At 34.3% G+C, this 26,000-nt stretch overlaps 1 protein-coding gene across 4 annotated transcripts; it reads right to left on the reverse strand.

Moving 5' to 3' along the window:
• Window positions 1-1,493: 1,493 nt before the first annotated feature.
• On the reverse strand, window positions 1,494-26,000 carry LOC111409814 (uncharacterized protein At5g08430-like). Of its 4 annotated transcripts, none has more exons than XM_023039880.1 (12): window positions 25,838-26,000; window positions 25,392-25,555; window positions 18,273-18,379; window positions 17,231-17,418; window positions 9,625-10,474; window positions 8,691-8,800; window positions 7,545-7,604; window positions 6,876-6,926; window positions 6,321-6,391; window positions 5,434-5,645; window positions 4,123-4,233; window positions 1,494-2,030 (listed from the first exon to the last, which is right to left on the reverse strand). In XM_023039880.1, exons 2-12 carry the CDS (start codon window positions 25,493-25,495, stop codon window positions 1,789-1,791), a joined length of 2,106 nt encoding a protein of 701 aa, XP_022895648.1. In that variant the 5' UTR covers window positions 25,496-25,555; window positions 25,838-26,000; the 3' UTR covers window positions 1,494-1,788. The 4 variants fall into 4 exon arrangements, with proteins under 4 accessions (XP_022895648.1, XP_022895650.1, XP_022895649.1 ...); XM_023039882.1 differs by having other exon boundaries at window positions 18,300-18,379; window positions 25,838-25,999; XM_023039881.1 differs by lacking the exon at window positions 25,838-26,000 and adding an exon at window positions 25,635-25,831.

The following is a 26,000-nucleotide window of genomic DNA, read 5'->3' on the forward strand; positions in this document are numbered from 1 at the left end:
TCAATAACACCAAATCGGACAACAAAGAAGGGAGTCGGCTACTGATAGGGTTTCTTTGTTAATAAACAATAGAATGAACAATGAGGAAGATATTTTGGATAAATAGCGTGGAACCAATTAGGAACAGGTTTAATATGAACACTTCGACACTAGAATGAACAGTAACGAGCTCGTTCTCTCTTTTAAAGTGTAGTTAGATACAAGCAAGACAACTCTCTTTATCCCCTCCTCTTATTCTTGTATTCTCCTAGTTCATAACAATAAAGCTATTTTTCATCCTCTCAACAACAACATCGCTTGAAATGCATGTATGCGTATAGTGTCACGGGTTAAATTAATGGAAAAATTAGAGCTAGGCTCCCTAACCTTTCATAGAGTGTGGAATTGACTCCTCGACCTTCAAAACGAAAATTTTGACTCCCCAACCTATTCAATCTTGTGAGATTAGATCCCCACCTAACGGAATCTGTTATTTTGACCATTTAAAAAGTCAAAATCAAAACCTTAGTTTTAAAGGTTAGAGAGTCGAGCTACACTTCATAAAAGGTTGGAAGCACATCCCTTGTTTTCATTAAAAATTCGAATTGTCACCACTATTTTTACTTTCTTCTCGTTTGGGTATAGATAATTGATTAAATAAGTGATTAGTACTTGCTGATCTCATTAAATTTGTGTATAAAATGTAAATTTGGCTGCTTATGTTTACAAGTTAAGAAAGTGCCAAACAAAAGCTTTGTTTCTCAATAAACATTGAAATTCGAAAATAATCAAATAGTCAATCTGCAAAGTTATGTTTCGCATCAACAATTTCAACGACACAGCAATCATAATTATTTATTATATCTACGAATGCAATTTAGGAAAATAAATTAATTAATTAAATCTTCAATGATTGCCGGGAAACCATTTTAAAAGTACAATGACTATTGAAAAAAATTAAAAAATCAAAGTCCAGTGGCTGCTTGGAAAACAACTTTTAAGCTGCAGTTACCATTCACCAAAAAGAATTTAATGATCAGTTATTATTGGAAGCTATTGCGAATTTTTCCCATTCCTTTGTTGTTAGAAACATTATTTCAGCAGTAGCCTCTTGGTTTTACCATGTTTTTTGAGATAATAACTCAAACGGCTGTCTGAAATTTTAAATCAATAGTTGTAAATTTTTAGCCCCTGTTTGAAAACCATTATTTTCACTCTTTTTTCTACATGCTCATTTTCAAGCACACATAAACGCAATAAAATATTTTACACGTAAATCCAGAATTTTTCCTACCTTTTAACCATACATCCTCTTAAAAATCACTATTCAAAATTCTACTTTCTCCTTATAATGAGTGTCAAAATGTTCAATCAATTCTATCAGAAGTAAAGTTATTGATTTTTCAGCTGTTATAATGATTGTAAGTCCACGCCAAGTTTTGATGGTTGTTGTATTGGATATGGTAGAGATTAATATTCAGAACCAAGCAAAGATGGTAGAACCCAAACAAGGAAAAATGAAAAAGGAAAATATGTACCTTTACCAGAAAATATGTACCTTAACCAAGTTGGTAATACATCCTACAAATTCACCCATAAAATAGACCCTCCAAACGATGCTATAAACACAACTTGCAGGCAGTTCTTTAAGAGAAGTTTTCAGCTTCTCGACTGATTTTGTTCGTTATTATCTAAAAGCATTACGTTTTCCAAAGCAAATGCTGCAGGGAGCCGTCGCCATATAGTAATATTACTTACTTCCTGTTCGTAATAGCACAACTGATGTCCATATCATCTTCGTCTTTGTCGTCAATGACCAACCAAGTCAATCACCTCAATGCTCTTAACCTCTGGGGTTTTATCTGCTGTAATTACAGCATACATACCTTGTGGCGAGTTCTTTGGCATCTCTTTAAAATGACAGGCCTCTAATTTAATCTCTTTCTTTTCTGAAGCAAATTGCACAGGTTCTCTCGAGGCAGATCTTTCCGCAAGATGTTGCTTTTTTTCTGAAGCTGATGCACGATTATGATTAAGCTTCTCTCCTGTGACTATATTGCCACAACAAGTTAATTTTACCTCATTTTGAAAGTACTAAGTTGAGAAAAATTATGGGGAAAAGAATTTACAAATGTAGATACATGATTTAGCCACTGTTTCACAAAGTTTTTTGAGATTATAAGTTGGTGGGTCTCATGAAATATGTGGTTAAAATTGAAGTTTGACTAGCTTATAGTCTCGAAAAAGCTTTGTTAAATGGGGTTAATAATATTTCTCCTCCAATATAAAAATAAAGTGCTTTACTAAATAAGTTTTACTTCACATTAAAGCACCTAGAATCGTAAAAACCGGAAACGAAATGCAGAAATGATACATGTTAATAAAGTTCAAAAGCAAAACTATAACATCTACAGATTATACTAGTGGCTATACACACATCCATGTTAAGAAAAGCCGGCAACAGATATTCAGAACATAAAGAGAGGAGAAACAAATTAAAGAATGTATGCATACTCAATAATCCACATGCAAAATGTAATTATTTCCAGAACTTGAATCATATTGCACCAGATTACAGACTTAACTTTCACGGTCATGATTGCCAATATGTAAATATAGACTATGGCAAATTGAAGTTCAGGAACCAAATTTCATGGAAAAAGGCGTACTTTTGCAGTCCTTGGGACTTAAATAGGAATATCCTTGGCAAAGAGAGACAGTGGAAGTGGATGCATAGAAACAGGATAGATATCATAAATATACCTGTAGAAATGAGGATCCCCATGCCTAACGATTTCACATTTTTCTATATCTAGAAGTACAAAAAAATATGATTTAATACGAGTAAAATAACGAAACTCGGCAGGGCTATAAGGATGAGAGCGGTCAGATAGTTTGAATAAAATTCTTCAGATTAGGATGTAAGACTTGTACTCATCTGTAAATCTTAATCTCTATGTTACTACTTTTCTCCAATTAATTCTTTTTTGTGAAAACTTAAGTTTGTATTCTCCGATACATTAGGATGCAGAGTTTTTGGTTCTATAAAGTCCATCATTTTACCTAAGCTATATAATTTTTTTATTTTTTGTTTTCTGCAAGATTAGACTTATAGAAGTAAACAAACTCTGGAAATTAGCAACTTCACCACCTAATGATGGCAATGCCACATGGAGATCATAGCAGTGAATTACCAATGCTCTAGCATGAAGCAAAGGTTAAACATTTAGATACTCCTACACACACAAAATGAAAAAAGAAATGGATGTCGCTTTTGTTATTTAAAAATTTATTCATGTTTCGATTTTGCAATGTATCACCTTGTTCTTGGTTGTTGACAAGTGCCAAACAAATTGGAACTGCGCACCCTTAATGAGAGATCGTCTACTAGCAGAAGTATAAAATTATTGAATCTAGCCTACACCTGTGATGGTGTGTTGAATATATATATGATCCTCTTTAGCATAGCTTTCCTGAATCTTTCAAACCATGCTCAAAGGGACTGTTCAAGTTCATATAAGGACTTTCAAAGCCTACATACCTTGTTTGACAATGACTCTCTTTCATATCTGACTGGAACATCCACGTACATTTTTTGCTCTCCGTTCACATGGAGGAATTCTTTCTTTTTTTTTTTCTTTTTTTTTTCTGGTCAAACTGTAATAGTGGCAGGTCAAAGTTTGTGGCCAATAAAAGAAGGATTTGTATATGTTCATCTTGGAAATCAGAGCAAAGATTTCATGATGTTGATCCTATATGTCTGGGTATTACCCTTTTGCTACCAAGCGGGCTTTGTAGATTTCTAGAAATCCATCATGTTTGTACTTGAAAGTGAAAATCCATTCATTAATCCACTTTTTTTCCCAATTGGCAATTTTACTATTTCCTAGGTTTTATTTTTTTCCCTAAGCCTCTCATCTCCTCATTCATGGCCTCCATTCATGGCTTTAGTCAAAAGCCTCTTCGACATATTTAGGAACTTGATGTGTAGACATTGGGTGGCAAAAGTCTCAAAATGAGGTGAGAGGTGCCAAAAGGAAAAAACTGAGATATAGGATGATGAACCAAGTCCTAAAAGCTTTTTTACGTCAAGTAATTTCAAGTCATCATGGGAATCAAATTTCTGAGTGTTAATTGAAATACCTGTTTCAGGGTCAATTCTTGGATCATGTGAGTTGATTTCAAGTTTTCTCCTTCTCGAATAAACCTTGGTGATAGGCGCCTTGAGCCTCTTGTCCTTGATCTCTAAGGACTCTGTGAAGTTCAATGAATCTTGTTCAGTGGTAGAGATTTAGAACCACTTGATCTAAAAGCTTAAGCCATGAAAGAAGGCCATAAATATATCATTTAAATCTTATCTTCGACATTTTTGTCCTTATTCAATCAGTTAAAAACCAAACTAGTTTGATCTTACACAAACGCATATAAAGAATCTTTGAAACTACCCATTAGAATGGCCTCTGAGTAACAACCTCCAGACTTGAAGCCTTTTTGGTCAAAGATCCTAATTTTTTACATAAGCATCAAGGAATAGAGATGTGGACATACTTTCTCTAATAATTCTTGTCCTCGATGAGAATGTCGCATCCTTCCAATTCTTTGTTCGTATATTGATGAATGAAATAACTACTTTTTTAAAAAGAAAAAAAAAATAGAAGAGTGTGAGGGGTTCAAAAGCCCCTAGCAATCTTTATCATATATCTTTGAGATTGTCCATATCCTAGAAAATTTAGCACAAGAATAAAAAATAACCAATATTTATGTACTTGAAGGTCTATATTCCAGACCACCTACAATTGAGAAATTGATGACTTCCCTATCCGAACTGTAAAAGCTAGGACTTAATTACTAAATTACATGAGTATAAAATAGAACTATAATGCTGACATCTTATTCTGAACTAAAGATATAACAGAATTTAGCTATGAATCTTTTGATTTCAATCCTAAATTCTATGTTCCTTATCCATCAGCCTTCTATTCTGACGATGTTAAATTTTTAAGTAAAACTAATTGAGCAAGGGTACGAAAAAAGAACAGAATATGTGTAAAACTGTTTTTATAATTACAAAGTGGAAGATGCTATATATAGGTTAGAAATAACCAAAATATGAAGGTTATAACTGCCCTACCACATCTTCCCTATGAATACATGCCATATTTGTTGTATAAAGACTTGCCATAATATGTTCTATGTAAATAAGAGGTAAGGAAAAAGAAGGTCAAATGTTCTAACAGGTAATATTAACTGAGCCACCAAAAGGATCAAATTATGAATTTTCAAGATCAACTAGAGCAGAAATTTTACATCAAAGTTAAATGTATCATTTGCATCAGATTTTTTACCTTTTTTACTTTTTTTCCTTTTAAGTTTCATTAAGAGTATGACAAGCAGGGCATGACATTCATACCAAAAATATAGAGCAAATTACTCAAAAACTATCATCTACCATACCTGAAATTCGGTTGTCCTCTGGCCCACCATTGGGAACAGTAGAACTACATTGAAGAATTGACTTTGAAGAGCCTTTATCGAATTTTATGCCATTCTTGCTATCATCAGAAATATATTCTAGATCCGGTATCACCGTGGGAACATTTTCAAGCAACCGTGATTGTTCAGAAGGTGTTTGAAGCTTCTTTCTCCTATCCAAGTATTCAAAAAGCGTAGAAGCGATGAAGGTTAAGGTCACAATCATTTTCTGCTTCCCCTTGTATGATCCTTAATAACTTAGTATATCAGTAAGGACTCGTACCAAATCCCCACAACTTCTAGGTTTCTACAATAAACTAACCATTATTTACAATAAATTTGGAATCTGCTACATTAATCATTTTTTCCCACTCTATTCAATTTTTCGCTATGTCTAATGGAAGATCCAGTGAACTCAAATCATTTGCACCTATAGCCTCTTTTAACATGTTCTAATCTAATGGACTTGCATTCACTCTCATGAATGAGAGTTTTTAGGTCTATGTAAAATACACACCAACCACCTAATAGTCTTTTCCTTAATAAATACTCAAAACTAGTGCCACCTTTAACCTATTGGTGTCTATTCTTATTCCCTATTTCCACACTATCTTATAAAGGTGGATTATCTCAAAAATGAAAAAAAAGAGTAAGACTAATTGCTCATGAGAAAAATTAAAGGGATAGTAAATAGCATTTTAGTAATTCACAATTGACACCATATGTTTTATAAAGGGTGTTTCTTGAAAAGCCTGTAAGAAACCCCCAATATTTTACTAAATTATTTCAGATTCACAGCCAAACAGGAGTAATTCATGAACTAGATGCAAGCCAGTTTCCTGTAATGTAGTTACATCATAAAAGGATATTCGCGTCTCCATCCTTTCTCATTTGCTCGATCAATGAGTTTTTGTAACAAAGCCAGCTCTCTACTAATCCACTGCATTGTATTAAAGATGAGCAAATGCAATTACAAAGGCAAAAAGGAATTTCAATGCTACATTGAAATGTTATAATAAAATTTATACTTAGGGAATCACCATAATAGTAAACAACAACATTTATGTAACAAATAAAAAACTATTTGTTTGATATGGCATGCAAAATAGATACCAAACGCAAATGATAAATAAATTATATTTATGACAGATCAATAGAATGCAAAAAATAAAAAACATTTGACTGGAAATTTACTTAAAATTGTTTGATATATAACATATTTAAAGCTAGAAGCATCAAATTCTAAGGATAGTCATGACACAAGAGCCAAATAACACATAATTTACTATCTGGGTTTTAAATTATTTACCAACTTCAGAAAATACTGAATAATAACACAATTAGTATCCAAAACTTTGTGGCAGGAAATCACTGGAAAGCAATTATTGGAACTTATAAATGCAACATCAAAACATAAAGCATACATGCTTTGTTATATCCTTGTGAAGAATTCTGGCCTTCCTTTCAAACTCCACCTGTAAAACAAAATAAAATAAACAAGTATATCCAGGCACTGAATGAACAAGAAAACTAATGGTGTATTCAACCAAAGCCATATTAATATATGCATGAGAATGGTTCAAACCAGAAAATCAAGTGTCATTTACATAAGACAATGTATGACGAGTGTAACCGTGTAGATCTGTCAAAGAACTATTTTCTTCTGATCTACAAAGTGCATGTCTGTTTTTGAAGAAATTTTATTTCATATTTTTAACAGAAGCTGCTCTAGAAGTGTGCAATAATTAAGGCTTCGCTCGAAAAGCTTGAAAACTCTGCAGGACTACCTAATTTTCCTAGAGGAATTTATTAAATTTAAAATTTTGTCAGTAGAACTTAATCAATATATAAAGCTTGAGGAATATATCCCACTAGAATTAATAAACATTCCACTGTTGACATGGGGAAGCAAGACAATAATTTTCACAGATATCAGTATCCATAATCATTTGCTGATTTGGGTGTCAATTCAATTATTTTATACTCAAAGAGGCTAAATTGCGGGGTACATGTACAAATAAAATGCATGACCATTAACATTTTCCAAGAGAAATGGTAATAGATCTATTGACTGAAGGTACGATGGTACTCACCACTGTAGGCCTCGCGAGCTGGCCGTCCATCACTTTTTTTCTCAAATCTTCACATTCTTCCTGAAAAGGGGGTTAAACTCTGATGTTGATCTAATTAAGGATGGGAAGAATACCATAAAATGTGCTACCAAACATTTTCTTTCACAAAATTTAAAACTAACCGGGACAGAATCTTTTATGATACTATTTAAATAAAATAAAGGAAAGACGACATCGAGATTCATTGAGAAGACTACAATGGTATATTTTGAAATCACTTGACAGAAAGTAAAGCAGGAGTCATTCCCATTTTTCAGCCTACGAGATTTCCTGCGGGACATTGCATACTTGGGTCCTTTAAAATTCAGTCCCACCACACTTTCAGGCAAACCAAATGCTTGCACAGATACTACCCAACTGAAAAAGAAATCTGCTTTCTTTTGTGCTTTTAATATAAACAGAAGGAAAAGACAAAAAAGAAAATGGCACAGATCTCTTCTGCTGCCATCAATCTGAAAATATTCTCTGTATGCCATCCATGCTCTGTAAAAATTCTCATTGTTGAGAGTCAATCTATTCTGATTAGATGGTAACATTTTGGCACCAATTATTGGACTTGAAATGTTTAGCCCCCATTCGATAACCATTATTTGGCAAAAACAAGATTTTAAATAGTGAAAAATTGGCAAATGTGTGGTTGAAAAGTAGCAAAGATTTTGTATTTACGTGCACAATATTTGTTGAAAAGTAGCAAAGATTTTGTATTTATGTGTACAATATTTTATTGTGTGAATATGTGGTTGAAAATGAGTATGTAGCATAAAGAGTTTTGAAATAATGGTTGTCAAACTTATTTCATTTGGATGATGTCCTCCATCAAATAATCTCACTGTTACAATACTCATCCCTGTGCTGTAAGTATTGTCATTGTTGACAAAGAAAGAGAGAGGGAAGAACGCATGCTCTTTAAACATATCATTATCAGTATAAAACCTATGCTATTCAAAAACTACAAACAATTCATGGCATGTCAGGCAGGAAAAATTGAATAGTACTTAAGAATATTAAGGAAGAAAAGGAAGCTTAAATCTTATTCGTTGTAATGGAATCCTATCCTCTACCGTGTACCAAACAGGCACTCAGAGAATTTCAGATCAACTTCATTACCTCAGAGAAATCATTATCAGACAGCAGTTTCATGGGAATTTCATTTGGCATAGATGAAACTTTAAGGATGATATCAGTATTGTTTTCACCAACTGAAACCTTTTCTATACCTGAAAGTACATATTAACAGTAGAAAGTATCAAGAAGTCAATTATTTGGAGAATACACACGCCAATAACCTAGGCTCCAGTTTTAAGGAAATTTGAGAAAAGAGCTATGATTATTGACTTTTCACTTGCTTACTAATTTTTCCAAATGAAAAATGACAATAATAAAGCCGATTTATAAATGAACTGATAATTTCTATATTTTCTTTATAATTGACAAAAGTAGATAGGTGCCTTGAGCTTCAAGCATGCTTAGTCAAAGCTTGTTAGTTTTAATGCTTCAAAATTTTCAGAGGCTCCAGTCAAATTTTTTCCAACAAGGGTATGTTGATAATTGATGAAACTAAATAACAAATGAAGCTCAAAGAAACCAAATCATGATCAAATGCTTTATTTCCCATTGGCTTCAGCTCAACTTGATTCAATAATTTCTATATCAATTTTCTTATACAGCATTTCTAATAGGAGTCAATGGATTGTTCATTCTTGTATTTTACTATTTCATTAGCAGATTTAATTTCCACATCCAATCTTCTAAGTCGGATGTATTCCTCATCCTCTTAAATTATATATTTTACTTGATGAAATTAACTTGCTCTTTCACTCAAGTATTCAACTTAAAACGGAACCTGTTTCCAGAAACACACTCCAAATCTTAATATCTTCATTAAAACTCAAACTATCATTACTCGCAAGATCTTAAATTTCAGTTACCATGGAATAATCATGCACAGGGCTCTCAAGGGTGCATGCACTGTACAGTAACAATGCAAAAGTTCATCTAAAACTTGTTCAGTATCAGGTTATATAGAATATACTCAACTGACCTTTGACTTGCACGAGCTGATGAGAATTTTTTTGATTGTAATCATATGGGTCTGTTTTGACTCTAACAAAGCTTCCTATCACCTTTTCTTCAAATGATTCAGGTTGCTCAAATAGCTCAAATAGCAAGCTTTTCTTGAAGTAGACGAGTTTCATATTGTCAGTTATAATGGATGCGAAATAACTTCGAGGGGCACCATATACTTTCCCATCTGTCTGGGATTTTTTCACAGCATCCTGCTTTCTCTGCCTTTTACAAGCAACAGAGATTTTGGCTTCATTGTCTTCCGAATTATTCCCAAGTTCATCCTCTTCGGTTTCATCTTGGTTCTCCTTAAAATGGGTATCCAGAAGATCATATATTCTGTATTTATTTATTGTCCTCCTCCTAAAAAGAGATTTTAAACTGGCATCGCATATTATTTTTTTCTTGTTCTTCGGATCAAAAAGCTTATTTTCTTTGACATAATCATTTATAATGGAAAGTACATCATGCTGCGATAGAGCTACACTAGTATCTTTACCAATCGAAGCAAGAAACTCAAATAGATATCGGGAACCCCAGCCCATAAACTCCTCTCTATTGGAATTGGATCTCTCAGTTTTCCTTTTCTTGTACTGGTTCAAGCAATTCTTCCCATAATCGTTGTCCTCACTATCAGAACTCTCTTCTTCATGATCTTCAGCAAATTCTTTTGAATCAGAATCAGACTTGTAGCTCTTTCTCTTATTTAGCCTATCTAGTGATGAACGAATATTCTTCATATTTAGACGTTCTTTCTCTTTAATGATCTCATAATATTCCATGAACAACCCCTCAAATGTTTCTCTGTCTTTAAAATCTACCTTCTCCTGGAAAACAACAATCATTTAGATGAGAGCCAAATCCAGATGCGAATATGGACAAATACAATTGAAGAAAGAAACGAATACGAGGACAGAGGAAGCATAAAACAAGCATCTAGGTCTCCAACATTTTTTCAATACCATCAACTCATTTGGGGAAAAAATCCATAAAAGAAAAGAACAAAGAAGAAGGTTGCCCACAATTTTAACATAGATTTACCATGTAGAGCTACAGAATGAAAGTATGGTTCTAAATGTTTCTTGCATAAACATAAAAGAGTTATCTGTGTTAGAAAGGCGTGTGAACACTACTAGATAGCACTCGAACTGCTGTATGATATACTGTTAGGCAATAACCAAATTGAACAAAATCCAACGGAGAAAAGAAACTAAAGCAATAAAGAATAACAGGATTTACCAAGGTTTGCCACAAATTGGGGTACATCCCAGTTGAGATGCCCTTGAAGACTCTTTGATGCAAATTAAGTTTAGTCTTAGTTAAAGTCTCAAAGAGTCATGATCTATTTTTTATACAAAGTCTTTGTTTCAATTAATTGTGTTGTGAAGTCAAGGAAGTCCATTAGTTTTCCTAGATTAATTTATTTGAAGTTTGGGTATTCTAAGGGTCATTAGACTCATTACTGAAGTCAAGAAGTCATTTTTTTTACTTTTAGAGTCAAGAATGTAACTTTGTGATCAGTTTTATCATCAATATTATTGAAAGTTTATCTAGAACCCTCTTAAAGGCTTTTTTCCAGATTTTCCTTAATAAATCTTGGCTCCAACAGTGTTTGGAGTATTTTTAATCTTGGTTACTTTACTTTCAGCTGTCATTACTCTTACACTAATTTCTTCGGTTCAACAATTACAGCAAAGGATATCCCTTACAAATAGATTAGAGACCCTCAAGAATAAATCTCTCGATCGGATCTCTCTCTTCGTATCTACACTCCATTTCACCTTCTTATGCGTGCTCAGAACAACACCGCTAATATATAAGAGAAATGGAACAACTATGGAAAGTTTAATCCACTGACAAGTGTCCAAGATAAGTCCTAGAACGAAAAATTTGTGAAAGGGGACAGAGAGAGAGAAGTACGATGGAAGTGAAGTGAATGATTCACCAAGTGTTCACAACTTGTGAAGGTCCCAAATGTGTTGATGACCATGCAACTTTGCAACAGTTATTTTTGAAGAATGAAAGAATTTCTTTATTTCTTGATGATAATTACAACTCTAATACAGCATATTTATATTACGAAGCATGGGAGAAAAATGGGAAAAATACGATCTGCTAAGTAAGGAAATAAATCGTCCTACCCATTATCCTATCAATTACAAATTTTCCATTCTCTTTTTTCTTTCAAGTTTCGATTTTTACACTTTTCTTCAAGTTGAATTGTAGCTATTGATCATGTTCAACTTACAGCTGAAGTAGTTGAGAACTTGTCGTGGCAATCATTCGGTGAAGATATCCGCAGTTTGCTCTTTTGTAGTGACATATGTCACACAAATAATTCCATCTTCAACCTTCTCTTTGATAAAATATCTATCCACCTATAAATGTTTGGTTATGTCATGTTGAACTAAATTGAGAGAAATGTTGATGGTTGCTTTGTTATCACTTATCACAGTAGGGTTTGATTGAAAATTCAACTTCGACATATAGTTCTTCTAAGAGTTTATTTATCCATAGTCCTTCACATATCCCTTGTGCAACAGCTCTAAATTCAACTTCAACACTACTTCTTGCCACTACATTCCATTTCTTGCTTCTTCAAGTTACCAAATTTCTCCAAACAAAAGTACAATAACTAATAGTAGATTTTCTATCTTCTGTTGATCCAGCTCAGTCTGCATCTGTGAATATTTCTACCCCCTTTTATTTTTCGAAGAATAATCCTTTCTCAAAGGTGCTTTTTGGATATATCGATATTTTGTACACTGCTTCGAGGTGAGCTTCTTTGGGAGAGTGCATATATTGACCTACCAGACTGATTGCGAAAGCGATGTCAGGTGTAGTGCATAAGAGGTAGATTAACTTACCAACAAGTCTTTGATATCTCTGTTTCCAGTGAGTTTCAGAAGTCCTTTGTTATTTTTCTTGCCTCAGTAGGTGTGTCGCTTGGTTTACATCCTAGCATGTTAGTTTCAATTAAAAGGTCACGAATATATTTTTCATTAGGAGACACTAATATCCTTCTTTGATTTTGCAACCCCCATTCCTAAGAAGTATCACATTTGTCCTAGATACTTTACTTCAAATTCGGTGGCTAAGCATTTCTTTAGTCTTTCCATTTAGCTGTGTTATCCCCAATTAAGATAATTTCATCGACATATACAATTAGAATTGTCTTCACCCCATCTTTAGATTGTTGGAAGAACAAGGTATGATCTGTCATTGCTGATATCTTTGATTTTTCAATACCTTTGCAAATCTATCGAACCACACTCTTAGTGATTGCTTGAGACCATATGGAGATTTCTTGAACCTACACACTTAGTTTTCTTCATTGAAACCTGGTAGTATTGTCATGAAGACTTCTTCTTCTGGTTCTCCATTCAAGATTGCATTCTTAATATCCCGCTATTGAAGTGGCCAGTCTAGATTAACGACTCGGGACAAGAAAACTCTGACTGTATTTAGTTTTGCCATCAGTGCAAATATTTCTATGTAGTCGATGCTGTAAATTTTACTAAACCCTTTTGACAACCAAACAAGTTTTGTAGCGTTCTATTGTCCTATCGTTCTGTATTTCACATTAAAGACCCATTTGTAGCCTACAGGTCTCTTTTCTTTTGTTAAGTTAACTACTTTCCAGGTTTCATTCTTTTTCAAGGATCTCATTTCCTACATTACTGCATCTCTCCATTTGGGTGATTCCAAGGCCTCCTGAATATTTCTTAGGATTTCTGTTTCATCAAGGTTAACTGTAAAAGCACGAAACCATGTAGATAAAATTTTATAAGATATGAATTTTGAAATAGGATGGAGAGTACATGACTGAGTTTGTTTTTTAAGAGCAATAGGTAAATCGTCATTTGGAGATTTAGATACATTGGAGGGGTTCTCATCAAGTCCAATCACCGATTTCGACTCTCGTAGTACCTAAGGTATGAGATTTTCCTTATACTTCGATTTAGGCTTCACTGAGTGAACTAGTATCTCCTTGTCATTTTGTTTTTCAACATCTCCCCCTGAATTCAAGTTACCTTCTATAAATAACTCATTAGAAGGTAAGGCTTGTATTGGTTCACAAGGGAAAGAGGTCAAAGTCTAAGAACTCCTAGTCCAATAACCGATCTTCACTTCGATTATCCTCCCTAAAGGGAAGGTTTTCGGAAGTAGGGTGTTTTTTCGAAGAAAGTGATATCTAGGCTAACAAACACCTTTTTGAGGCAAGTCATGGCATTTGTAGAATTTTTGAATGGATGAATATCCAGTGAACACACAATTGATTGCACATGGTTCTAATTTGTTTCGATGATGGGGGTGAATGTGTACAAAGGTAGTGCTTCCAAACACTCTTAGGGGTAGGTTTAAACTGAGACGAGAAGTAGGGAAGTATTTTTGGAACTTTTGTTTAGGTGCGAAAGAGAGAGTACGACTAGTTATTCGACTCATGAGATATGTAGATGTTAGAATTGCATCTCTCTAGAATGTTTTTGGCATTTTATAGTGAACATTAAGGTATGAGCAATTTCCAGTGGATGTCTATTTTTTCATTCAACAATCCCATTTTGTTAGGGAGTGTTGACACATGAACTTTGGTAAACTATCCATGTTTTTTCAGGTAGTCTTGCAAAGTGGTATTGAAATACTCTGTGCCATTGTCAGTGCGCAGAATTTGAAGTTGTGTTTGAAATTGAGTTTAAATCATAGAGTGGAAATCTATGAATATTGAGCGGGCATCAATTTTTTCCCTTAATAGATAAGACCTAACATACTCGAGTGTGGTTGTCGATAAATATAACAAACCATTTTGTATAAGTACGATTAGCATCGCCAAGGTCTCACAAATCACCGTGAGTCATGGCAAATGACTTGGATGGGTTGTATGTGGAATTTGGAAAATTTGTACACTAATATTTTGCAAATTCACAACTTTCACATTAAGCTCAATTGGTGTTTTATACAAGAAAAGAAAAGGGAGTACACGTTTCAAGTATAGTAAATTAGGACGACACATTCTATAATGACATTATAGAATTTTACTATCCTTAGAAAGAAATGTAGAATTACAACTTGAAAGTTTACCTAGCTTACTCATATCAGCTTCCTCAAAGTAGTAGAGTTGCTCATACTCTGGTGAAAGGTCCCGAAGGACACTATGATGAAAAGAAATTAGCAGAGCAATTGAAATTTTTTGTCCGTTGATGAATAGATAACAAGTCACAGGACAAATTTGGGACGTGAAGGACCGATTTTAATGTTAAAGACTCAAAAGATTCTACTACTTCATTTTCTAGCAACAAATGAGAGTGGCCCGTCTGCAATTTTTACCTTAATATTTTCAGCACATGCGGAGTATGAAAAGAATAGATGATACGAGTCTGTAATGTGATCGAACACACCGGAATCAATAATCCAATGGGTTTTACGTCATGAAGTGTTTATAACTTTCAGAAAAGTTATCTTTGCGGTCCAGAGAACTAGAAAAACTTTTAGAGGAAGGTTAACCAGATGTATGGAGACTTGAAATTTTTTGATAGAGTTGCTCCAAATGTTATGAGTAAAATGTCCCACATGGAGTGGGATTAATGTTTGTCTCAGCTTGATATCCTTGACTTCTTGTGTTTTGCTTTGGTTTCCAATCAACTGGTTTCTCGTAAATATCCTAACACGTATCTTTTTTGTGCTCCGACTTGCAACAATGTTCACAACACGACCGTCCTCGTTGCAATTTTTGGTTGGGCTTGCTTGCTATCCCCTTAGATGATAAGTCCAATACTAACATTTTTAATTGCTGGTCCAAAGTTTGTTTCAATTTCTGGCCCACTGTTTATTTCATTTCCAGTCCAAGACTTGCTAGCCCATTTCTTGTAAAATATCCCGTTCCTGGGCCAAGTTTAGCATGCCTATTTTCTTTAAAACAAACCTACCTCCATCATTCTTCTCGTTCGACCTCCGCAAACACCTCGCAGGTGGAGACAGTGAATGCTGGACTAGGATCCAGCCTTTGACGTCGTTGAGCTTTCAGTTTAGCCTGGCCACGAACTCAAATACTCTTTCATTCTCAACCTGTTTCATGTACCACTATCACTTGGACACTCCCATTCTTCCTCCAAACTAAGGTTAGGTTCCTGCCATAAGGACACCATCTCCATGTAGTATTCAGTAACATCCCTCGATCCTTTCTTTGTTTACCACAAACGAGTTTTGATTTCAAAAATTTGTGACGAGTCTTCAGAATCGGAGTATGTTCCTTCACGGCATCCCACATGTCTTTGGCCGTTGGAAGGAACGACTAAGTTTTCTATATGTAAAGGCTTCACGGAATTCACAAGCCATGCTATCACCATTGAATTTCAAATTTCCACTTCTACAGACTCGCAACATCGGTCGGCCTTTTTGTATCGCCAATAAGGTGATTCAATTTCCCTTGTCCATTGATTACCAATTTTATAAATTGGGCCCATTCTTGAAAATATCTTCCATTCAGTTTTCTGCTGTGAGTTGGAAGGAGGAATTTGCAAGATTATTGAAGCCAATAAAAGGATTGGCCTTTGCTTTAGGATGAGAAGTTTCAGAGGTCATTGATTCTTTGCTGTTGACAGGGAATTCGCCATTGGTTTGCTAGGTTAGGAGAACTTGTCTCAGATACCATGAAGAATGAAATAATAATTTTATTTATTTCTTGATGATAATTATAACTCTAATACAGCCTATTTATGTTACAAAGTATGGGAGAAAAAAGGGAAAATACAATCTGCTAAGTAAGGAAATAAATCATCCTACCAATTACAATTTTTCTATTCTCTATTTTCTTTCCATTTTTGGCCTTTTACATTTTTATATTTTTTTTGTATCACAATTCTCACAGAAAGATGTGCACTCAACTAGGTGACAGGAAATAGAAAGAAGTGAAGCTATGCTTTTAAACACGAGAAAGTGTGGATGAAAGATCAAAGATACATTGTTATGCTACATTTTATTGACCTTTCATAATTTTTTTATAAACTGTATTTGAATGTGATCTGATATAACTTGGCATTCATATTTTGCATTAGGTTCAAGATATGAAGATATGGCATTTAACACATCAAAACTAGAGAACCAGATCAACTTGCCATCTGTGGCTTTATTGAACTTGGGAACTATTCTGTTATGGTATACCAAATTGCAGTAGATAAAGTAGCAGACTTTTAGTTTTGGGCCCAGTCAAATGGCATATCTTGCATATTTATTAATTAAGCAATATTAAGCAGATATGGAATAAATCTTTGTTTAGTTGAATTTCCCAATTTCTTGCTTAATCTTGCAAAAATATGAATAAAAAAGAATTGGACAGGGCCTATCACTTAAACCTGACACTTATAACTGTTAGTACAGTAGAGTGGTTTATGCTTAGACAAAGCATCGTGCACTTATTTCCCAGGGTGACCTGGCGCTTGTGCCAAAGTTGAAAGCATAATGTAGTAACTTGAGTTAATATATTAGGATCCCTGTTAAACAAAACTTTATTGATGCATTCAAGAAAAAACTGGTTAAAGACCAAAATTTAACTCAATATCGCAATTCATAGTTCATGTGATCCATACCCCGTCAGAATCATAATTCATGTCTTCTTCAATCAGGACCACAAGCTTTAGACAACTGTAGCAGAATCCATTTTTGCCTTTAAATTGTACAAACTCTGATGCACGACGGCAGTGGTGGCACAATGCACTGGTGCAAGTAAAACAGTGATATTCTGAAGGTCTATGGCAGAGAGAGCAAATATGCCAATCTGAAAATCAATAATATAAGTTCACATCTTGTTATATCTGACATATTCAATAAGAATAAAGTGCGCAAGAAAGTATATGAGATGATATTAAATTCAATGAGAAGATATTGAATCTAACAAACAATGCACCCAATCCATTTTGAGAGTGAAACCCACAAGAACTGGATGTCAATTTCCAAGCGTTTGTTTGCATTTATAGAACTTTCCAAAAATAGCATGGGGTAGGAAATGTTGATGTAAGAACATGAAGGTCAGACTTCAGACTAACAGCTAGATGCAACCTAAAACTTTGGATTCCATGAGCAAACAATTTTTGGTTATATATATTTGCTAGCTAGTTTGGGGGAATGGCTTAGAGTTGCCCCTTCGCTATCACCATGTTGTAGTCCTTTTCTTTCTTTCGCTTTTCCGATTATTTTTCCTATGCCTTAAAGCCATAAAAATCATAGTTAATAAGAGGCTCGTGGGTCATTCAACCTGATCTAATATGCATCCATCACCCAACCACCCACCCCAAAGAATACGAGAAAAAGGTTCATCCTGCTAATAGAAAGAACCACAACTAACTTTTCATTTATGCATGCCCATTCTTTAAATTGGCTATCAGTAATATGGAAATTCTACCTTTCAAAAAAAAAGTATGGAAATTCTAATTGTTTAGTCTGCATATATAAAAATTTTAAGAATGAAGAAAAAATGTATTAAAACTGCTAGGTTAGTCCCAAGCCTTTATAGGCAATGGGACAATAGGTAGAATTTGTGTAGATATATGTATATAGATGGAGAGGAAAAAAATAATAATAATAATAATAAAAATAAAAATAGAGAGAGAGGGGACAAAGAATCCAGATCACCAGCTGTCGGGGTCACGGGTGGCTTACCACAATTCCACTGGCTTTCACCATCCAAAAATGAATCATCCTTTCCCACACAAGAAGGATGGTAGGATTTTAGACATTGCCTGAAGACAGCAATTGTTAATAAGCAGTATTTTGGGAGAAGTGCACAATAATCATCATCCCACTTGGGATAATTTTACCAAAAAAGGAACAAATCAATGGTAATGTGATTATATTAGCATGTGATAAAATCAAATAAAAAAAACATCTATTCAAATTTACCCGGCATTTTATACACAGAGTAAGAGATCTAGTGCATAGCCATTGTCACAAACAACTACACTTGCAGAAGAGTAGCATATATATAATTATGCAATTACAATTGTAGACATGTAAACCCTATTAGTAAGTACCATTAAGTCCAATCAATTTTGGAGTCTGTTATATGAGTTAGTTTTCGCCACGGTGCTTAATTCACTGCCAGAACTATAGGAAGATCTAATGTAATTAGCATGTGCCATGTTGTTCTTGTTCCAGATTTCCCTCTTGACACATGCTCCAATGAAATATTATCACCCCTATGAATGAGAGCCTCTCCAACTCTATGCAAAATACATCCCAACCACCCTCAAGTCATTATTATCTTAATTTATCCTCAAGTGGCGCCACCCCCATTTGTTGGCGTATATTGTCATTTCTTTTTATCCATTTTAGTATGATTACACATCCCAGCATCTTTATTTCAGACATTCATCTTATAGGCATTTTGTCTTTTGTTAGCTCAATAGTCAGTACCATGAAGAGTATGGTGATCTTAACACATAGTGCTATTGTAGCACCACTCTATTTCATCAAACTTGCTTTACACCTATCAATATATCCACTGAAACTCCTCTTTTTTAACTTAAAACCTTTAGATTCTAAAATACCCTTCCAAAGTTTTAACTTGAAATTTTAATCATTTTTACTCTCATCAACTAAAACTGAATCATCAGCGAATAACATACAGAAAGGGACCTCGTCATGAATGTTCCATGTAAGCCCATCCATAACTAAGGCAAAAAGATGAAAACTTAGGTCAAACCTTGGAGCAACTTACAGAGATAGGGAAATCTCTGCTGCAACATCCCACATTCAACCTTCTCCATCTCCATCATATGGGTCTTAATAATATTGATATAAATATATAATAGAATTTTCTTTTTTATCTCTAGAACACATCATAGGCTATTTCCATATCTATAAAAATCATATATAAATCTATTTTTTTCTTTTTTCTTTTTTTTTTTAATCAATCACTTTAATAATATTGATATACTTATTAGTACATTTCTAGAAAAATCTAATATTATTTGAATGTACAGTTACTATTAACCAATTGTTTTTATTGAATAAACTCTTACTTTAATAAAAGAGCTTGGAGCTTGAGATCCAAAAATCTACTTCAACATTTTCTTTATGCATGAAAATAATGCAGGTAATATTTCATTTTATGCCTCATGCAACATACGCTTGTGGAATCTAATGCTGATGGAGCACAATCCTATTACTAAGAGGGTTGAAGTTAGTTATTATTTATAATAGGATTTCTTGTTGTAATAGAGTTTATCTCTTTCTCTTCTTATTTAGAATAGGATTTTTTGCTGATATAGGACTATCCTATTACAAATATGATAGAAGTTAGTTATATTTATGATAGGATTTCTTGTTGTAATATGATCTATCTCTTTTTCTTCTTCTTACTTATTTAGAATAGGATTTCTTCTTTCTTGATTGAATAGGGTTTCTTCTTTCTTTAGATTAGGATTTTGTTTCCTTTCATGATTTTAATTTTCTTTCCTTTTAAGATTTTAGTTTTCTTTCCTTATAGGATTTTGGTACCTCATATTCGTTAAAACTACGAAATTATTTTGCCTATACCAAAGCTTTGTATACTATTTAATAAAACAATTCATCATAATCAAATTATTCTCTACATACTTCTAAAATTTTCAACTTTATTCTGTTTCAAGAATTTTAATTTCGCTTTCGAACTAGGTATCAAAAATGGATTTTGCCAACATGATGACTAAGGACGGTCCTGGTGGAGATAGAGCAATCAACGACAAATAGAGGTTCGAAAATATAGGCTTGATACTACTCTTCAAGATGTTCAACAGAGCCTAGCTAAGCTTATCATTGAATTCAAACATGGATGGTTCTCAACGACAACTTATCGTCAACTATGAAAAAGCAGACCTCAATTAAGACAATCGCCAAATGGACGTTGCACCACTTAAGGTTTAAACGCATAAACTTGAAGTTCGAAATACCACAAATGTGGGATCTACGATCATCGACGGCAAGGTTTCAAAAAGGTGTTCATCTCCTCCGTTAGAGGAATATGGTTGTCAAAATCTTTGAAGAGTTGTGGGCAATTTTTGGCAGCGAAGAGGAATTGCCCCAAATTTACGATAGCAAACAGCCATCGAACCAAACACTCGTGCATATTGGGCACCAGTGGAGTGAAAGAGAAATTGGATTTGATTTTTCTTTTGAGGACGAAGATGATAATTACAACTGACCTCCCAAGTATATGAATTGATCAATTTTCCACCCATACTCTGGGCATGGTGACTTTGCCTAAAAATTTAAATTGAGGACGGACTTACCAACCCTCAAAGGCCATTTACATGTCGAGACTTTCTCGATGAATTAAAAGGGTCGAGAAGTTCTTTGATTATTGGAAATTTTCAATAACCTCCCAGTTAAACTTGTAGCGTAAAGGTTGAAAAGTGCAAAGTTGACATCAACAAAACAATTTCAAATGGTGACAATGTTTACAAAATACACCAAGATAGAAATCTCTTCAATCAGTAGGAATATTGTTTTTGGCCGGGGATTACAGGATTGGGAATTTGACGATCATGCACTATTTTTAACTTCTTTGTACGAGGTCCACATTAGGACAGGAGAGGCAGACTGTAGTAGGTGGAGATTGACACGAGATGGGATTTTCTCATTTGGCACTTATTTCAGTTATTTATTAGGTCTCGTGCAGAGTTCATTCCCCTGAAAATTGGTGTGAAAATGTAAACTACCTCCACGAGTAGCATTCTTACTTTGGACGGTGGTCAGGGGACAAGTGTTAACGATGGATAATCCACGAACAAGAGGTTTTTATGTTACAAAGTGGTGTTATATGTGCCGAAGGGACAGGGAGACGATTGATCACTTGTTTCTCCATTGTGATGCTGCTCGTTTACTGTGGCACAATATTTTGACATCACAACACATGGATTAGATGATGTCAAGGCGTATGGAAGATGTGTTAAAGACGTGGAGAAGAAAATTTCGCGACAAGAATTGCAAGCTTGCATGGGACCTTATTCTGGGTAGCATTGTATGATGTATGTGGAGAGAAAGAAACAGCCGCTGCTTTGATGATCAACCACAGACAGCAAAGCAAATTAGAGAATTATTTTATTTCACATTGTATACGTGGTTTAATGCTGCAACTATTAGACCTATAGATGGGCTGCTCAATTTTATGCTATTCTTTTCTGCTTCAAATTGTAATACACTTCCCGTGTATTATACATTAATTAATAAAATATTTGATTACCTTTCAAAAAAATATATTCAATGTGTCAAAGATTCTTAACTATCTTCCTCCTAATTAATTATTTCTCGCTTCTTCAACCAAACTTGAGGAAGAGATTTTTCTAAGTTGAGAGATTGGTATAGGACAATCCTATAAATAGGATGGATAGTTATTATTTATAATAGGATTTATTGTTTTGATAGGAATTTATCTCATTTTATTCTTCTTTCTCATTTAGAATAGGATTTTTTCTTCTTCTTCTTTTACTAGAATAGGGTTTCTTCTTTCTTTAGATTCAGATTTTGTTTCCTTTTAAGACTTCAGTTTCTTTCCTTTTAGGATTTTTAGTCTAATTTCCTTGTATTGGTACGATTAGGAAGTTAGTTTTCCTATATAAACAAAAGGTCAGTACACTTTTCAATGATCCAATTCATTTTAATCAAATTATTCTCTATATATTTTTTAATTTTTCAACTTTAATCTAGTTTCAAAAATTTCAATCCCGTTTCCACACCAAATACACATTAGAAAACATTCTACTACTCTACTAGGCCTTCAAGAAAACCAAATTGAAATTACCATCCATCCAAATTACGCACGTTCACATTTGAATCTTATTGATCAAACAATCAAATTATTTAGAGTGAGATTCCATGCAAGCTACATGTTAACAAACTATGCTACTTGGAAAATGAACTACGTGATTTAGAAGGTTTGCAATTTCAAAACCCCTACAATTGTTACTAAAAGAATACTCCTTGTACTCCATAAATCTTCTACTCGATTCCCAATAAATGCAGCATTGGACATTCAGATTCTAAAATACAATAAAATTATAGCTTCAAAACTCGCTCTTCTCCTAAAGTCAATGTTATTAAATTTGGTTTCTAGTCTATGAGTTGCACAAAAATTGCATCAGTGCTGCTCACTCCATGATCCACAAAGACAAAATGTAAGACTGGTACCAACACTTCATCATGGAACTGATTATGATTTAGTTCTAGCTTCCAAAAAGAGTCCATACCACCATATGGCTTAGTACTGATCGCTCCTTCAACAATAAGAAGCCATAATGGAGTGAATCTGTCATAGTGAACTACACTATGATGGTCAACCAAAACAAAATGAAATGCATGAGTAACAATAAGATTATCAAACAACCCAACTACATACATAAATGCGAGGCACTTTATTCAGAGGTTATATAGAAAGAAACATAAATGCACTTTAAAGACAAAGGAAGGGCAATTCCCCACCCCTCCACCCCCCACCCCAAGAAAAAAAAATCTCCTTCTATTGTAAAAAATAAATAAATAAATAAAAGAGTATGGGATTCAATCATCCATCTAAATACATCATTTAATACAACAAGTTGAAGTTTTGTTAACTTCTTCCTACTACAATGGAAGGGGACCAAGTGGTAAATGAATATTCAAAATTGTCTTGTATGCATAGAATGTACTTGCATGTGCACGTCCAATCATTATGCAGGTATATTCAAGTGTGTATAACATTTTGGACTTGCCATGTGAGCCATGTCACCAAAACAAAAATTATTTTAAGGACAAACTTAGCACAATTAAACTGATGGCCTCCTTGGTTCATCAAAATTATATTAACATTGGGCAATTTCATGCCAATCCAAGCAATGTTATTAATTGTTTTTGTTTATGAATATATCAATGTTATTTTTTCAGGAGAAAAAAATAGTAATGAAATTAAATAACACAAGTTATCATAAGCAAATAGTTAATAAATAAGATTATCATGGAAAACAATTTTAGTCAAAGCTCACTAGAGCTCTTAACCATATAAAGCAAGTTGTGTAACGTATTCAAGAAGGATCGAATTGACATTTTTATTTTTATTTTTTTGCTAGGTAAATTGACAAAATTGGAAAAGAGCTTCATTTATAAAATATGTAAATTGGCCGTTCTATCCCTTCCCTTGCTTTCTTACTCTTGCGTTCTCCGTTTCACTACCTCTACAACTTCCACCTTCTCCCCACATATAGACCTTGTTTAGCATGGCTTCTGAAAAGTTAAAATGTGACTTTTGAGACTAAGAAGCTACTATTGGACAATTTGGATAAATTTTTGAATTCTTTTTGTGGTTATATGATTAGAAGAGCCTCTAGAGGAAGTTGGCCCAAGTGTCTTTCTTAGGAAGCTCTTCTACAAAAAGAATTATCCCATGCTATAATATCTTATGTTTTCGCATTCCAAAATAGCATATACGTCAAATTATTAAGGAAGAATCTAATGCTCAACAGCTCAAAGTCATTTTCTATCTTTCTTTTCCATTAATTAATGACTCCTTCAAGCATAGCAGTCCCTTATCAATCATCTCTTCAATGGTTTTTCCCAACCCTGGTCCTGTCGCCTACCACCACAGCCATCACAGCACAAACTATAAAGTTCCTTAAATTCGTCAAGTCTCGCATTCCACCAATACACCAATAAACAATAGTTGGGAAAATCATCTAAATTAATTTGATCTACTTAACCTTTTCTTCAATAAATTGCCATCATTCCAAAGAAAATTTCATCTTGACGATTTTTATTCATCAAAAATTGTTTGCAAAGAAAATGGGGTTTAAGAAATATTAGAAATGGGAGGGAGAAATGAGCACAATGGAAGTAGGGGGTGCAGAGGTGACATTAAGGGGAGGTGGAGAGGAAATGGTAGTGGGAGAAAGGGACGCAAGGGATAGAAATGGGAGAAAGAGAATGTAAAATTGGTGGAGAAGGGTCATTCTAATAAAAAGTAAATTAGAGTATTCAGCTCCAAAGAAACCTTTTTTAATGAAAATTTTTGAGGTCATTGTCTGGGAAGGACCAAGTTGGAGTCAGAAAATCCTCCTCCTCCTCCTCCTCCTCCTCCTCCTCCTCTCCTCCTCCTCCTCCTTCTTCAGAACCACAACATCCCAAGCCTTCATATTATAGCCACTCCCCTTGCCCACTTTCCCTTTGTTACCGCCCCCACTTCCCTGCCCCCTGGTCCCCCATTGTACATTTACTCAGAACCATAGAGCTCTAAGGGTCCTAGGCAGCTAATAGGGACAGTGTCCCGAGTAATAAGGGAAAAGGGAAGGAGCGGTAAAGGCCTTCCGAAAGGCTATATTGATTAGTACAAAAGCAGGCTTTTTCAGTCTAAAAATTCCATATGCAGATTCCTTTCCATTTTGATCATGAAAAAAGGACCATGTAAAAAATCCACCCATCAAGTTTCGGGCCGGGCAATTTGTCCCTCTCCTTCAATGTTTACAGTCAAAAACAGGACAGACCATATAATTACTTCCTAGAACATCCAGAAAACAGCCCAATTTTGCCAAACCACAATCATCAAAATCCCTGCTTAATTAATAACTAGAATAAAAATGAAAGTCAAAAGCATCAAAAAAATAAGCATAGGGAATTATAAAAACACAGAAATGTCATTCATCCAAAGCATATCGTCACCCAACAAAAGAAACAGTGTCTCAAAAATGGGAAATCTGTCCAAACACTTAAATGTAGGAAAAAACCAGAACTCTTTGCAGAGAAACTCACTTGTAGTCGCATACACGGAGTATTCCTCCATCTTTGCATGCGAAACACCAGTCTTCAGCTATTTCTTCCTTGTTTATGATCTTTTGCTTAACTTTCTTCTTCATTGTCGAAACTCAGATGCAAAACAACGCGAATTTGCAACTTCTCAACGTATCTAAAGAACCCTGTAGATTTTCCTTTTCTTCAGTAAAATCCTTGATTTTCTGTAAAAATTAAAAGCAGAAAACAAAAAAAAATACCCACTTCGAAGAAAAGCTAAAAACTACACTAAACTTCACAATGAGCGTTTGTTGCAAGATTTATACCAGCACAGAAATGATCTTTACAGAAAACCCAGGAAAAAAAAACACAATCTACACTCAAGAATCAACAAGAGATTGAACTACAGCATTAGCAATCTTGTTCATGCATGTTTTGCGTGTGTGCGTGTTAGATAGAGAGAAAACCTGAAAGTGGGTTTAGCAAAATCAAAACGAGGGAGTACACAGCTTTTCTACTGTGGCCGGAATTCTGCTTTTAGCCTTTTACAGAAGCATAAAGCCCTGAAAAAAAAAAAGTTTTTATCGTGGGTCCCTATCTTAAGGCCCTGTTCGTCGCATAAATGTTCGT

The sequence above is a fragment of the Olea europaea genome, chromosome 15, assembly GCF_002742605.1.
Source record: "Olea europaea var. sylvestris chromosome 15, O_europaea_v1, whole genome shotgun sequence".
Classification (NCBI taxonomy): Eukaryota; Viridiplantae; Streptophyta; class Magnoliopsida; order Lamiales; family Oleaceae; genus Olea; species Olea europaea.